The sequence below is a fragment of the Plectropomus leopardus genome, chromosome 14 (assembly GCF_008729295.1).
Source record: "Plectropomus leopardus isolate mb chromosome 14, YSFRI_Pleo_2.0, whole genome shotgun sequence".
Taxonomy (NCBI): domain Eukaryota; kingdom Metazoa; phylum Chordata; class Actinopteri; order Perciformes; family Serranidae; genus Plectropomus; species Plectropomus leopardus.
Window position 1 is genome coordinate 24,472,415 of NC_056476.1, and position 16,344 is coordinate 24,488,758.

Genomic DNA, 16,344 nt, shown 5'->3' on the forward strand with positions numbered 1-16,344 from the left:
CATCCGCACATTTCTTGTGAACACAAAATCCACATACTATGCAGTATTAACACACTGTAAACTCAATTTTACATCTGACTAATCTGGAGTACAGACACTGTATTTACATTTCCCCGACCAACAACACATATGGCGACAGAATATCTTGCGAATCTCCATGTTAATCTTTTTTTTTTCTCTCTTTGAAACTGAGCTGTTTTGTTCTTGGACAGAGACTGGATCGTGTATTGTCTGTGAACATGTCGATGTGTGGGTGTGTGGATGTGCTGCAAAGGATAAACCCAACCAATCTCTCTGGATAAGAGAAAAATCCCTTCTTTCCTCTGGAAACCTCTGTCCCAATAACCCACATGACCTTGGACAACTATAATCCTTTGTAATGTATGTAGTAGTGTCTGGTGAGGGTGTGTGTGTCTCTCTCACAGACACACACACACATATTTGTTGCCATGGAGCTTTAGGAGCCTCACTGGACTGCCTGCTCTGTTTAGTCATTCCCCTCTACCTTCTTAAGACCGAAATGCCGAGTGCACACCCTCACTTCCATATTTGTATTCCACTGGAAACCTAACAGAGCATCAGAGAGCCTTGACAAGCACCGAGTTAATGCGTCAGACTCCCCACTTACCAACCACACACACACACACACACACACACACAGAGAGACACATTTGTGTTAGGAAAAGTGTGTTTAGAGTCTGGGCCGGTGAACACAGGTTCTTTTGTTTTACAGCAGGAACCGCTGCCCTGCTCCTCCCGTTCTTTTCCCATGACGTCCAAACTGACCCGTTTTCCCTCCAATTTTTTACCAACCTCCTCCTTGAGCAAATAATTAAGTAGAGGGAAGGCCTTACATGAAGACCAAGGCCACTTCACCCTGTCTCTCTCTGTCTCCCTTAAAATCTGTTGATCCGTTGGAGAATTTAAGCAATTTGGGAGTTCAGCATCATTATGTCAAGTCTTTTTGAAACTGAAACCATGGACCCTTCACACACAACTTTCCCTCTTCAGCAGCACAAAGTTATGATGTTGAGTGGCAGCCAGAAAAGTGTTTTTGCAGAACATTGCAATGTCACAGTGAATGTAACTGTCTTCCTGTTGGATATTAAATGTAATCACTTGTATCACATTAGAAATTTAGGTGAAATTTTGTCATAATTAGCATGTGGATTCTTGAGTTATGACCAAAAATGTGTTTTTGAGGTGACAGTGACCTTAATCTTTGACCTTCAACCACAAAGTTCTAATCTAGTAATTCCGGAGTCCAAGTGAATGTTTGTGCTAAATTATATGAAATTCTCTGAAGGACATCTTGACATATAACATCCACAAAATGAAAAAACGCAAGGACACAGTGACCTTTGACCACAAAACTATATAATATACTATATATATCCTCAACTCAAAGTGGAAGTTTGTGATACATTTTAAGAAATCCCCTTTAGTTGTTCTTGAGTTATCATGTTCACAAGAATTAGACAAACAAGACCACAATGACCTTGATCTTTGACCTTTGACCTACCAAAATCTAATTACTTCATTTCTGAGCCCAAGTAGATGTTTGTGCCAAATTTCAAGAAATTCCCCTCAGGTGTTTCTGAGATATATTGTTCACAAAAATGGGACAGGCGGAAAACCCCAAAACATAATGCCTCCGGCCACAGCTATCGCAGGCGCGGAGGCATAAAGACAAGCCTTGTAATAAAGTAGAATATAATATCTGTGCTAATGTAACTATTGAATGCTGTTTGCAAGATTTAAAAGCTTCTGATGCAACAGAGCAGCCAAAGGCCTGCAAATTAAATAACATGTTCCCATAAATCTTTTCAACACTGCCTTACTTTGGGATCCCCCACAGTCCCACTGATATCTTCAGCTTACATACTTCCTACCATACATCAATACAAGAGCCAGTAAGGTTCAAAAGGCCGTGTATCCCAGTCGTACAAATAAGGAGTGTGCGGATTTAGAACACTAACTCAAAGAGACAAACACAAAGAAAGACGAGGGGGGAATCCGGAGTAATCTTTCAATGCTAGGTTTCCCCAGCGCTGCTGAAGTCATCACAGTGGACTCAGAGGTTTCATGGTTTCTCCCTTCAGTATTTTGTCTCTCTCCTCCCCCCTACTCTCCTGTCTGTCTAACACGAAGGTTTGGCAGTGAAGACAACTAGAACATAGTGCATTAAAGCCACCCACATGGACATATGGACTTACAGAGCGATCCTCTCTCACTCTCACATGCACTCTTTCACTGTGCAGCTGAGTGGTTATGCAGTTACCAACCTTGTCCTTGGCCTCACTCAGCTGGTCTTCCAGTTCAGAGAAGCTGAAGCCAGCCACCGTGATGAAGTCACCGATCACAGCCACAAACTTGTCCCCACGTTCCCTCGTCCTGCTCTGCTGGTAGTGCAGCTCCTGGAGGGCAAAAACAGAGAAGTTAGGACATTCATCTCTGCTTCATATGCTTAGATTAAAAAGGAAGAGAGAGAGGCAGAGGACGGGATCAGGGAGTTTTTTCATTTTAAGAGGACCTATAATGCTCATTTTCTTGTTCATAATTGTAATTTGGGTTTCTACTAGAACATTTTTATACTCTTTAGTCCTCTGAAACCAGGATGGACATCAGTTTTCTTGTGCTGCATTCAGATGCCTTTCACAAGCTATTTAACCCTTTGAAACCTGAGAAAATTGGTTTGGTCTTTGGTAAAACATGAGGAAAAGGACAGTGACCCATCTGGCAAGAAATGTCCTGCAAATTTAAATAATATAATAATAATAATAATAATAATAATAATAATAATAATAATAATAATAATAATAATAATCAGATAAAAGGACCTCAAAATTAGTTGGTAAAAATGGATGGGGTTAGAAAATATTTTTAAAAAATAGGGGAAAAAAATGTCCAGAAAATTATATTTATGGTAAAAATCATTCTTTATTTACCAGATATGTTACCAGAAAAAAAATACTTTTTTTAAAGTTACTGTTATTTTTATTTTACTTTTTTTACTTCATTATCAAGTAATTTTCTTGTAACTTTTTAAAATTAATTTCTTGCAAATTTCTGGGCCATGTCTCGTTAAGTTGCTCATCGCCTTCTACCCATGTTTTCAAAAATAAATAAAACCAATTGTCTAAGGTTTCAAAAAATTAATGTTCAAAAATAACCTAATACTGTTTACAGTGGAACACTTATAGTCACCCTCTGACTGGGACACCCCGTTTACCACTTGTCTCTTTAAACCCCCCTCCCAAACATGTCTGCTTTGATTGGTCAGCCTTTCTGAGTCTTCCCCGTCTTGGCGCCTCTGCACTGTTACTGCAGGATGACTGTAATGGCACTGTAGCGGTACTTTCTACAATGAAAAATCAACAATAAACAGAGCAATGTCCCAGGAGGAATATGATCGAAAAATTGGAGAGAAATTAACATCAGCAACCAAAATTACATGTTCCCCTGATATTAGCATGTAGCTTCCTGTAGCAGTGTAGGCTATGCAATGTAAACACTTGCAGTAATGTGCCTGCAGGAGACGACCCTCCTAAAGAAATCTGTTACAAGTTGAAATCCGCTTGTCTAAAAAGTAGAAAGAAAATATGGGGAAACAGAGTATTCAGCAGCTGAAGCTGGAGGTTTATACTCGCAGGTATTATTTTACATACATTTACCTTATTATATGAAACTCTGGCCATGTTTAATATTAAAATACAACACTGTAACATTATATGTTGAAAAATAAAACAAGGAAAAGTATAATAGGTATCCTTTAAGTCAATGACGTTGATATTAAGGTTCCTGAATTAAGGAAAATAATCTAGATCTCTCTGAAGTGTATTATGTTAATGTGTCTTAATGTGTGCATGTTCATACAGTGAGTCCTTGTTCCTGTGTGTGGCTGCAAATGTAAGTTTGCTCTTCTGTGTCAGTGTGGAACATTACCAGTATTTAAACACCTCACCCTGCCGTTCATCTCTGCACTGTTCCAACGCATAATTACAGACAGGAGAAGAACCAATGGGAGGGGACGTGACACAAATGCACAACAACTCACCGCCTCTAGAGCCTTCAGTCCACTTTTGATACTGTGCACCTCTTTTTCCAACTCCGACAAACTAGTGCAAGACAGAAAAACATAAGGAGACAATTTACTGTCTTGTACTGCACTTCCTTATAAGTTATGGGATAAGATTTGTGACCTAATTTACATATTCAGTGATTTTATTTTTAAGGTAAGAGACTCCAAAACTGAAAGGAAAGCAGTAATTAAAAAGGAACATCATACAATTCCATAAGTATCAGTTTAACACTCAAATCGCATGCTCCTTCCTGTTGTAATAAAGATACATGGTTGTCTTGAAAATGCCCTTTTCCAACTGCTGTGAACTCACTTGACTTTGGCAGCCTCTGGTACACTGCAAAGGTCGTCCTGGACGTGCAGTGTGTCATTGTAGTTCTTCTCAACGATCATGATCAGGTAGTGCAGCATGGTGATGTTCCTGGTGAGTCACAGGTGAAGAAAAAGACTTTTTAACAAACATAGTCTAGGAAACACATCTTGTTGTAGAGCTGCTTTTCAAATACTTTAACACTTTGATGCCTTGGCTGATTTTGCTCAGTTTAAACACTCTATCATGAGTTTATTTGTAGACGTGTGGCATAGTCACAACAAGTTTATACTAGAAGTTTATACTATGCCATATATATTGTGATCTTTAGGGGGGAATTTGCTTATATTCCACTTTCAGGCATTTTGGTGGGTTAATATACATGTTCTACAACAGTTTTTAGGGATACACTAGAATTACTGCCTTGTGGTTGTATGTCTCTATGAACCAGTCAAATTGCACATACAGCTTACATCCATGGCTGTGAAAACATACATGCTTCACACACATCTTCCCCCCAGCAGTACAGAACAGCTTTACAATCACCACATTTTACCACAGTGTGTCCCCTTCTGTTCCCAAGTTATTACGCTGAGTAATGGCAGGGAAAGTGTTTTTGCAGAACATGATGTCATCACAGTAAAGTTAACCTTTTGGATTTAAAAAAAAAAAAAAATTACTTCATTAGACATGTGAGGTCACAGTAACCTCTGACCTTCAACTACCAAATTCTAATTGGTTCATCCTTTAGTTTGAAAACGTTTGTGTCAAATTTGAGGAGACTCCTGCAAGGTGTTCTTGAGATAACGCATTACGAGAATTACACGTGAAAGGTCACGGTGACCTTGACCTTTGACAATCAAAATCTTATCGGATCATAGTTCAGTCCAGTTGAACGTTTATGCCAATTTGAAGATACTGTATACATGTTACTTCCTTGTTTTTCTTGTCATTTCCATTTGGAATTTACAGTATATATCTCTTGGTTTCGCACTTCAGTTCCCATCATGCTTTGGTTAATCAAACAGGAAATTTAAATTGCAACAAAGTGTCTAAGTGAAAAATCATGTTGCATCAGCATTAAAAAATGTATAGGCAGAAAAGCAATCAGCTGTATTTCCTTTGATATTGAATTCTATATTTGATAACCGAGGCACATTTCAATACAAGTTCTGAGCAAATGTGTGAACATTTATCTGCAAAAGACATGGAAAAACTGAGCGATCACAGTCCCCCCCCGGCCCACCTGTCTATGCTGGACTTTGTGTCAGCAATCTTGTTGAGGCTGGAGACCTTAAAACCGTAGGCGTTGCCTCTCTGGCCCTTGTTCATGAAGTTGCCGAAGGCCAGCACCACCTCCAGGATCTGAGTCAGCCTCTTGCTGCGGACCACCTCCTTGGACGCATTGAGGATGGCTGGAGGAAAACGGAGAGAGAGAGGCAGCTGGAGAGATCATATAGTTGATGATTGATATGTGTGCACTTTACTTAGTGCATCACTTAACCTTCTACATTATATAATGAACTGGCCTTTTCCCATTCCCTTCCATTCTGTTGCTCTACTCAGCCCCCACGGCCCAAAGGTTCTCATCCATTCCTTCATTTTTACCATCTGTCATCGTGATTGATCAATATTCCCCCACAACAACTGGGCAGCTCAGTGGGGAAACCCATCAAGTTTCTCCATCCATCCATAAAACAGCAGGGGGAAGGGAATGTTCCAAACACAACCCCATGCTGTCCGTTTCTTTCCCCCATGAGAACAGACTAGTCTGGCAAAGTGCAGGTGGTTCCCTCTCTCCACGGAGAAAACCTCAGTGTGAATGTGAAAATCATTAACAAAACCCATATTGTTATTGTTACGGTTCCTTCTGCAGTGATACAGCATGGGAACCATTCCTCTGGCTGCGCTGACAGTCTTCTGCTGGATGCAGAAAGGACTTAAGAAATGCTTCTAGTGAACATGCTGGGTGGTCCAGGAAAATATAGTCTCATCTCGAGTATATGACAAAGTAACATGAATAATACCGACTATATTGTGGGCACCAATGAACAGTGTGATCCGGCAACGTTTGGATCTGACAACAAAGATTTAGGATGCTTGGATCAATACTCGAACTCAGAGGATTATTCCTTTGATTGCACTTTCTTTCCAGTCTTGGCAGTCAGTAATGTATATCAGAAAATGCATTATATTTGAATATAATGGATAGACTGTCATAAGCTACAGCACACACAGGGCATAACTGTCAGTCAGCACTCTGCAAATAAAATACTGCTGGCACAAATAATGCGATGTGCTCATCAGAGCCGAAAATGGCATTTAGGCCAGCGGAGAAGTGTCTTTCAAGTAGTTCTGGCTCAAACAGACACTATGACAGCTCAGGCGTGACACACCCATGTGCACACACAAACATGCACACACACACACACACACACACACACACACACATCTATGAACTTCACTGGAAGTCTTTGAAGTCAGTGTTTTACAGAGACGCTCTCGCCTCTCAACATGGGCCAGCTTTCCAAAACAGCCTCCGTGGTAACCTGGTAGCTGGCTCAAAGGGAAAAATTACAGTGGGCCAATATATGGTTGGCCACCCGCTCTCACCATGCACACACACACTCGTGCACACGCTCAACACATAGAAGGCATTTCACAAGTCATTGTGATAAAACACTGGTCAGAGTGTTCAAGGCTGATGACATTTGCAGTGGCTCAAACTATTTTTTGCCTCTAGGCGTGTACAATCATTTGAATGTGGTATGCCCTAAAAGCATGTTCTTTATTTAATTTGATATTTTGCTCCATTTGTGTTTAACTGTTGCGCGAAACATTTCAAACTGAGGCAAATGTGCACTGTTTGAGGACAGTTTTAATTAGAGAGGACGGCTAATGTCTACTAATATTTCAGCCTTTTCAAGGTAACAGGAATATTCATTTTAAGGACTTCAATTATTCCTATGATTTAATCTCACAAAACACACACTTCCTCAAATGTACAGACTCCTCACACTTTAACAAACACTTAACAAGTTGTGTTGTGTTTTCCTCTTACCTGTAGGGTTGTTTATTAATTTAGATTAGTTGTTCATTTGTTGAGTGTTGGAGATATCATGTAGGAACTATTTTCTTTCTTTCAAACTACTCCCACCAACCATATAACCATGCAGAAGGAAGCGTGCATCTACTCATGGACGAGGCTCGTGACAACGCCAGATGTAAACATGCTCAGTGGTGCTGCAGCTAGCAGTAGATGCACACTTCCTTCTGTACAGTGCTACAGTTTGTGGGTGAAACTCAGCAGATTTTTGGGAAGGGTCATCGCTGTTTTTCAAATGTATTTTTTGGTGCTTTGAGCACCACAACCTGAGTGCCATCTAGTTCCATTTTATTGGAAAGTGGGCACACATCTCTACAAGCGACATTTCCAGCACCTGGCAACTCACACCAAAACAATATAGATTAAGAAATTGCACTACAAGTAAGAGGAAGAATATGGATTTTTGATTTGGAGTGAAATTAATAGTTTCATATTGAAGTTTTAGCTCAGTCATTTCCTAAAACAACTAAGCACTGTAGTTCTTTACAAATGTCTCCCAAACAGGAAAAACTGGTACATTTTTCAGGGGCTATTTTAAGCTGTGGATTAATACAGTTGGTGCTTTGGAGAGTATTTGGGCAGTAGGATGGTGTATGTGGGATCTAATCAAAGTAATAAACAGTATGTTTGTTTATAGTAAAGAAGAAACATGTCACATAGTGCAACAGTTTCGCTCACTGATGTGTTTTAAATTGATTTCTGACGACAATGAAGCTCTGTTGCACTAAGGAAAAAGGTATATTGGACTTGTGCAGACAACACTTGTTGTCATGTTCAATTTATTTGTTAACATGAAAATATAGACTATTGCTAGCATTATCCTTTTAATGACTAACCACTAGGTGTTCTGTGCCTTTCAGTGGCCTTTGAGGAGTTAGTGCATACCTTCAACTTTAGGCTTGGTTTCGGCTAGACGCTCTGCAAACTTCTTCTTAAAGAACAGAGCCTGCAGTCTCTGCTGGTAGTGGTCGATTCTGATGAAGGGGAGACAGAGGTGAAAGGAGGAGAAAGAAGAAAAAAACAGAAAGGGAGGTAAGTTACATTTGTTTTCCAGGGGAGTGCAAGTTCAAAGCTCAAAGTCACCCAATCGTATAAAACTCCCTCTCTGAGTTTTCACAGGCCTTCTACCTTTACTTTTCGTCTACTGCACTCCCATCAAGGCAGAGCATTGACAAATGGGTATATTAGATGTGCCCAAAAGTTCACTGGGGGAGTGGGAATTTCAAAGAGGGACCGTGAATATTAAACAGAAAAAAATAAAAAACAAAAAGGAAATAACTTAATCCCAGATGTATTCCTGAGACCAAAGGAGATGCGATCAAAAGGAAATACAGTGGACGGGGTAATATTTCACCGAGGGGAATGAAAAGGTTTAATTATCTTGAACAAATATTGCAGATTCTGAAAAAAAGGACAGATTGCAGCAAAAACACATTCATTGAAAATGTCTCCACTCTCTGATGTGATGGGAGTCCTCAAAGGGCAGCCATAACTTCTTCACAGCTAAGTTTGAGGCTTGTTCTTGATCCCAGCCTCCCTGTGCTGCTTCAAAAGCTAACTCTGTACATCATGCTTTGCAATATTTTAAGATCTATTTGTGGTTGACTAGATGGTGGTTTGATTCTGCATGAAATCTGCACGTTGTTCACTTTGGAAATCTTCCGTGTCAAATGCATGCCATAGACTGTCAGACACTGCACGAGGCAAACACAGCACATCTGTTTTATCCCACAGACACCCACTGTTGTGTAACTGATACACTCGATATATTCATTTGCAAATTGCGGATGTTTGCAATTCCATGCTTTGCAGATGTTTTGGCTGCACTGAGAAAGCAGAAATAAGACACCTAACTCACCAGTGTTATCTGAAGCCAAGTATTCAACAATAATGCAGCTCTGCGTACCTGCTCATTTCAAAGAGGAAGCGATCAGCCCGGGCCATCCGCTCCAGCTCGTGTTTGTGCTCCTCCAGGAGATCAATGTCACTTTTCTCTGGGACAAACTTCAGCAGCTGCAGAGACGTGAGGACAAAGTTAATCCAAATGCAAATGCTAATGCAGTTGTCAGTGGAGCAAACTGAAATGCACAGTATCTTCCTCCGTATTATTTTTTTTTAATGTTAATTAGCTTTATCGCTTCAGCTGTAATGTTTGTTAATCTCTCTAAAACTTTATCAACACAAAATGAAATACTGGGGCAAGTCAAACACTGCTAAGGTGCCCTTGAGCAAGGCAACAAACCCCTAAACTGCTCCACTGACTTCCTTCTGTGGTTGACCCTGCACTACCCCTTAATCGCATGTGTGTGCATTGTGTTTAATAGGAATATACGAAAGATACGTTTCATCTGCAAGTTATCTCGAGGACTGTTTTTGGACTGGCAAATAATCAGGAAAATTAAATCAAAGGTCTCGTATTTTGCTCTTTTTTTAGGTTCATACTTGTATTTTGGGTTTCTGCAAGAACATGTTTACATGTTTTAATGTTGAAAAAACATATTTTTCTGACACTGCCTGCCTGAATATACCTGTATTCTCCCTCAGTCTGAAACACTGCATTCTGTCTCTTTAAGCCCCCCATAAAGGGACCCATTTAGAATACTTATGTTTTATGTTAAAAACAGTTGATATAGTATATTCGTGACATCACAACTCCAAAAGACACATTTTCTGAATACAGACTGTATGCATTTGTCTGTGGACTGAGGGTTTAGATACTTTCACAGTATTTACAGTATATGGCACCTATACCTGCTTTATACTAAAAAATACAAGAAATTCTGACTTTTTACATTATTGGACTTTGAAATTAAAAATTTAAAAGCTCAAGGCACCCTTGGTCATGTAAAGAATAACGTACAAGGATCAGCTCTTTTTTGTAAAATAAATCATTTGACACTAAATGATCTGAACTGCTTCTTTAGCAACGGCCTGTTATTCATAGGTGAAATTCAGATAAAACAGACCACCCGACCATAGAGAGCCTGACCGGATCAGAATCAAGCATTCAACAAAGCCATGTAATAACTCAGGTTGTTTATTTTCTGCTTCCTTTTCAAAATAATAGAAATCTATAACATCCTTTTGTCTCTGTCAAGTGCTGATAAGACACACAAAACCTCTTTAAAAAATCAAACAAATCCATACGCATTTTTTTTTAACTTACCCAAACAATCAAAATTGACTACTCTGCTATCTTACATATATGTAATTATTCATCAGCCTCACCTGCTCCAGCATATCTTTGGCTAGCTCTTCCCGCTCATCCATCTCGAGGATCGCCCTCTTGATCTCTTCATTGCTCATTTTTAACCTGCAAAGGAACAAAATAGTTCACTAAAAATGGTTCAAATAGCATTAATCAATTACATGTAATTAATTACCACAATAAAGCATTCTGTGTGGACTGATAGTAACACTCTCAGTCTGGACCAGAGTTAACCGCCGGGAGCACCGCCAGCTGCTTTCAGTGCATCTGATCAGTTTTAAGTGTGCCGGGGTTGTGATCAATTACAGCATTGTTAGTCTGTGCATCAAAGCCTTATTGACCAACTGCTGACCCCATTTGGGTCGAGTTTTACCCTCGGGTCATTTGCTATTGACACGAGAGTGAGTTCAGGGGCCGTGCTGCAGTTTAGTCAGACAGAGAAAGGACTCAGGAAGCCTGTTTATTGATCTTTGAGGGGCTGGTTCAGATTCAAATTCTCCAAAGGGCTTTGGATCATTGCTGTTAGGAGACACACAAATGGTAACCATATTGTTGGGTGGATTTTAAATGATGATCATTGATTTTGGGTTAGATATGGTAAGACTCAAAGCCCTTTGGGAGGAAGGGGGGTCATTTTATGTGTCTTAATATATTTCATTTAACTTTACATGGAGACTGATACTGTACTTGAATGTTTAAAAATAGACAAAAACCTTGAACAGTGCTCCAGAGATACATCCTGGACAATGCTTTCTGTCTGTCTTATGACTCAGCTTGCTGTTGCCATGGATGGTAACTCAATTACACTGACAGATGTCCTTGTGTGTCCATTAAAAACACATTTCCTGTACCAGACATAAGAAGCACCTGCCTCAGGCAGCACGCTGAGTTACAGCTCCAACCTCTGACCCTCTGCAGTGTTACTTATCTCACAAAGCTGCTTCATTTCTGCAGAATTATAATCTAATTAACAGATACTAACTACTTGTTAACTCATTGTACAACGTGGTAGAATTATTAATTCTGGCTGGGACCCGTACTTTGAAAGCAGGATGACACAGTTCTGTGCACGTCTACCGTCAATGACTGACAGCTCTTTGACCTTCCGCGTGCTGACGTATATGTCGTCCATAGAGCCCGTCTCTTTCTGCATAAAGATGAAGACAAGAGATACACATTAATTTTGCAACATAGATTTTTTTATAACAGCTCTAATATAAAACACAAAACCTTCCCATTGGAACAACTCCTCTTCACATCTGTTTGACATCTTTGTTGAGAGATGACATGACCCCTTCTTAGCATTTAACAATGCGTTCATTTGGAGCAGATATTTAAAAAAAAGACTTCAAACAACTCATTAGAACCAGCTGTTGCAGATTGATCAGTTCCAATATCAAGTGCTAGACTAAAAGGTTGCACTCAAGCCAAATACCTCAGTTGGCCTCAGGTCAAGTTCACTGACCTGTTTTTGCAGTCAATGCATCAGAGACCATAATGCATGACTTATTAAAAGTTATACACCCTGGATTGAATTGTTAAAGGTGTATGAAAACAGATTTTTTTTTCAAAAGAAATATATCTGTGTAAGTGAAATATAAAGCTCGCCCCGTGAGAGGAGGTTTTATTTGGTGAGTCACCACTGCAAACACAAAGCAGGCAGGCCTATAAACCTCTCGGAGGAACAGGAAACATTGTTCAAAACTTGCTTTGGGCCAGTCAGATATTTTTGTAAGCTTCACACAAATGTAGTATTAAAATTCCGCAAGGAGAAAGTATACACGTCTGAGAAAATCTAGTTGGGGCTGCATGTTAAACACATTCTATTTATGGTCCGAGCCGGTTTCCTGCTCGCCATTATTCGTCCTTTTTGAGGTTGCTGGCTATGACGTTTGTAAAACAGATGCGGCTTGTAAAGAAAGTGTCGTTTTTCCATGCCTGCGTTGACCCACGGTGCCTGGCAACAGACCGAGTTTGGCACTGGGTTAGGGGGGACAACTCCCATTCACAGGGGCCTGCCAAATCCCGCTCTGCCCATGCGCTCAGGGCATTTTTGCCAACTTGTGTTTAGCATGTTAACTCAACCCAATGTAACTAGAGACCAGCCCCTTCATCTTTTATAACAGTTATTAAGTGGCGTGATTGAAATGTGGTCAGGTGTTTGAACTGGTTTCTTCTCTTGTGTAATTCAACATGGTTGAGAAGATTAAATGTAAGTGGCTGCATTTCAATTCAGCATTTTCCTGCTTAGTTTATGATGATGAATTATGACAATTAAAGTAATGACAGATATCAGTGGTAATGATAGTAATCCATAAAATTACCGCCTGGTCTACATATACGCAGGTTTTTTTTTCTAAAACATAGCTTCTTCAGTGTGTTCTGGCCTTTCATCCACATGCAAACTGCATTCTAGATCGCAAAAAAAAAGACCTTTTGTAAAACTAATTTACTAATTCCTTCAGTAAAACCTATGTTTTCAGTGTTGACGGGTACACAGGAAAAACAGATTTTTTTGGCTTGTTGCATCAGACTATGCATCATAATCTCCTTTGTGAGGCATCACAAACGGTGTTTTGTGCGGTGGCTGACATGGCCAAAATAGTTCTGGTTCTAACCCCGCCAACAGGAATTTTTACATGTTCATGCATAAATATATAGTTATTCTTTTACCAAATTAAGGGAGAGGGACTTAAGGCCACTGACACATAATCCAACCCTCACATAACACACATCCTGCAGCCAATGTCGGTCGCTTCAATTGCGTTTTTGCATTTTCATTTGGACAGATTTTTTTTAAATAGCGCTTGTGCGGATGTGATTTTATTTTTCTGAGAATGAAGAAGGAAAACTCCCTTAGTTACATATGGACTAGGTCTAAGATGAGAATGGAGATGGAAATGAGAAATAAGGCAGCGATTTAGAAATTATAAATGCTCCATTTAATTTGTTTTAAACCTATATTGTGGGAAAATTTCCAAATCTATAGTAAATCACTTATGTACCTTTCTCACATTTGTAATATTATTATTATTATTATTAATAACACTAATAATAATAATATGGAAATTTGCAATACAGTGGTGAAAATAATACAGCATAGTATTGCAATATTACATACACACACACACACACACACACACACACACACACACACACAACACACACACACATATATATATATATATATATATATATATATATACATACACACTTTATTCTTTATATTTTTTTTAAACTTACAAATACAAATTACACTTTTGGTAGCCTACTAGAGTAATAAAATCAATTGCTTTTACGGTCCACTATATATATATATATATATATATATTGCTGCAATAAAAAATATTGAAATTATTTATTTATTAAAACAGATGTAGACAATTTTTAGAGATATAATTTGCAGTTGAAATATGGTTATAAATGGTGATATATTGCAACATGTGATAGCGCAGTACACTGCATACACTGTCACAATTTCACAGTATTGTGACTTAAGTATCGTGATAATATCGTATCATGGGGCCTCTGGTGATTCCCACCACTCCTGTTTGAGCAGCTTTAACAATAAGGTAGGGGCCATGAAGGTTCAGACATCCCAGGATTCTTGAAATAAACCAGCAACAAACATTTAAATTGTGCATACATCTTACAACCAGACACAAGTCACATAATAACACATTCATTATACAAGCAACTGGTCTCTCTGGCTGGCTGCTGCACGGCAGAGGAGCAGGTGATAGAGCAGTGGAGGGAGGTAACATGAGATAAAGATGCTGGAAAACCTTTAACTCACCTGTTTGAAGGATTGGTTAGTGAGCAGGTCCTGCCCAGGCAGTCGGAGTGTGCAGAGAGACACAAAAAAATTGAAAACACATGCAAAGATTAGCACTTCAAGCAGAAAAAAAGTGGTGACCAGAGCAAAGAACTACGACTATGCACACTACAAGCTGAAGCTGGGAGGCCTTCTGTGAGAAAAAAAACAAAACAATAAGTAACTGTCCAAGTCATCAGGGGCTCATGAAATCTACATTTAAAAAAATGATTTTGAACTCTGCTCTATTTTGGTTTCTGTATTCTTAAAGATTGCTATAATGTATTCTTTTGATTGCATCTACATCTGTCTTGACGTGGAAAAACAAGAACATGAAAAATGAGTGTGGTAACTTATCCTGCGGAGGGCAAACGTAAACAAAAGTCCATTTTGAGAGAGAGACCAATGACAAGCTTAAAAAACGCAATTATGCCATGTATAAACACTCCAATATTGTCCAGTTGAAATGAATCTTGCGCTTGCCAAATGGAACCGAGTTGTCAAAGCCAGGAAGATCTTTGTTTTTTTTTAATGTGGCTATATCCTTGGAGGTTGCCGTTTAACCGTTTGGCTCGTGCCAATAAAAACCTGCACTGTATAAATAAATACACGCGGTAAATCACTGTCGGCAACAGCCTCAAATGATCCATTACTCTTTAATAAAAGTCTGAAAAGAGAAGTTGTGCTTTTAGCTGTCAGAGGGGTTTTAAGCATGGCAGTAAAATACCTTGTAAAGGAATTCAACAATAAAGCCTCTATGGAGCCAATGCCAAGTGCTGCTCTTCCATCGAGCCTTAAAGATTTAAACTGTGATTACCCGAGAGTCATTAGAGCACATTGACATTCCGCTTGAACCCATTTCACGTAGTAAAATATATCAATTTATGCGCACAATATTATCCCGTGACAAGTGGTGTGTAATTAGTTTGTAGCACAGAAGGGAGTAATTGCTATGTACTGTATGGCATCACCCCAAAGGCATGCAATTATCCTATTAGTTAGTCCCTGGTTCAACATGCTTTCGTCAATTGCTTCTTTATTTTAGGGCATTAAAAGTTTCCAGTATTGTGACTCCTTGTGACTTCGGTGGTGTCGACTGTTTCCTCTGTGTTGCCCTGATTCATGAGCCCGTGAAGACCCAGTCAGCTCCCCAGTTCTCACACTACGGCTCTGCAGCGCAAAGCTTGAGCTCTGTGGCATCTCCACAATGAGGCATTCAGCAGTGAACAGCTGCTCATGTTAGCCCGGAGCTGGACCCTTGGCACTCTCAAGAGTCCGCTTGCAACTTCCCACCCATCAGCCCATCATACACACACACACACACTCGCTTACACACACACACACATTAAAATATCAAGGGCAAAATTCAAGTGTAACTCTATCAGTTACTAAAACAAGATGCATAACATGGATTTATTCGTCTATATGTATATGCTCACCAAAACACACACACACACACACACACACACACACACACACACTCAGAAAACTGCCTTCCAGAATACTGTATCCCATAATCCAAACCTGTTGTCTCTGATAGGCTGAAAACATCTTCTCTATGTCCTTGAGGTCAAGAATCTTGAAAGCTCTCAGGTCATCGATGTCGTTCCAGATGGTGCCGTTGATCACATTCTGTAAGGGGACGTACATATTCAAAAAACAATCAACAGTGAAGGTACTGCTTTTTGTTCCGTGATAGTAATACTTCAAATCAGTGTTCTTCGAATTAGTTCTTGGAGTATTTTGTGAGCTAAGATGAGCAAGGCCATAATGCACTGATGCTACTAAAAAGACTTAAAGTTCATCATTGGTTTCTTTCAAAATC

The 16,344-nt window shown here is 39.5% G+C and overlaps 1 protein-coding gene across 3 annotated transcripts in view; it reads right to left on the reverse strand.

The window, feature by feature from the left end:
* Positions 1–16,344, reverse strand: part of daam2 (dishevelled associated activator of morphogenesis 2) — a 118,392-nt gene that overhangs the window by 10,762 nt on the left and 91,286 nt on the right. For 2 of the 3 annotated variants that reach the window (XM_042500160.1, XM_042500161.1), the window contains exons 15-24: positions 16,044–16,151; positions 14,502–14,531; positions 11,746–11,852; positions 10,726–10,810; positions 9,404–9,510; positions 8,383–8,471; positions 5,638–5,806; positions 4,395–4,502; positions 4,058–4,118; positions 2,286–2,417 (exon numbers count right to left, since the gene is read on the reverse strand). In XM_042500160.1, coding sequence (XP_042356094.1) covers positions 2,286–2,417; positions 4,058–4,118; positions 4,395–4,502; positions 5,638–5,806; positions 8,383–8,471; positions 9,404–9,510; positions 10,726–10,810; positions 11,746–11,852; positions 14,502–14,531; positions 16,044–16,151 — 996 coding nt within the window. The remainder of the gene's footprint in view (positions 1–2,285; positions 2,418–4,057; positions 4,119–4,394; positions 4,503–5,637; positions 5,807–8,382; positions 8,472–9,403; positions 9,511–10,725; positions 10,811–11,745; positions 11,853–14,501; positions 14,532–16,043; positions 16,152–16,344) is intronic. The other variant, XM_042500163.1, reaches the window with a different exon arrangement.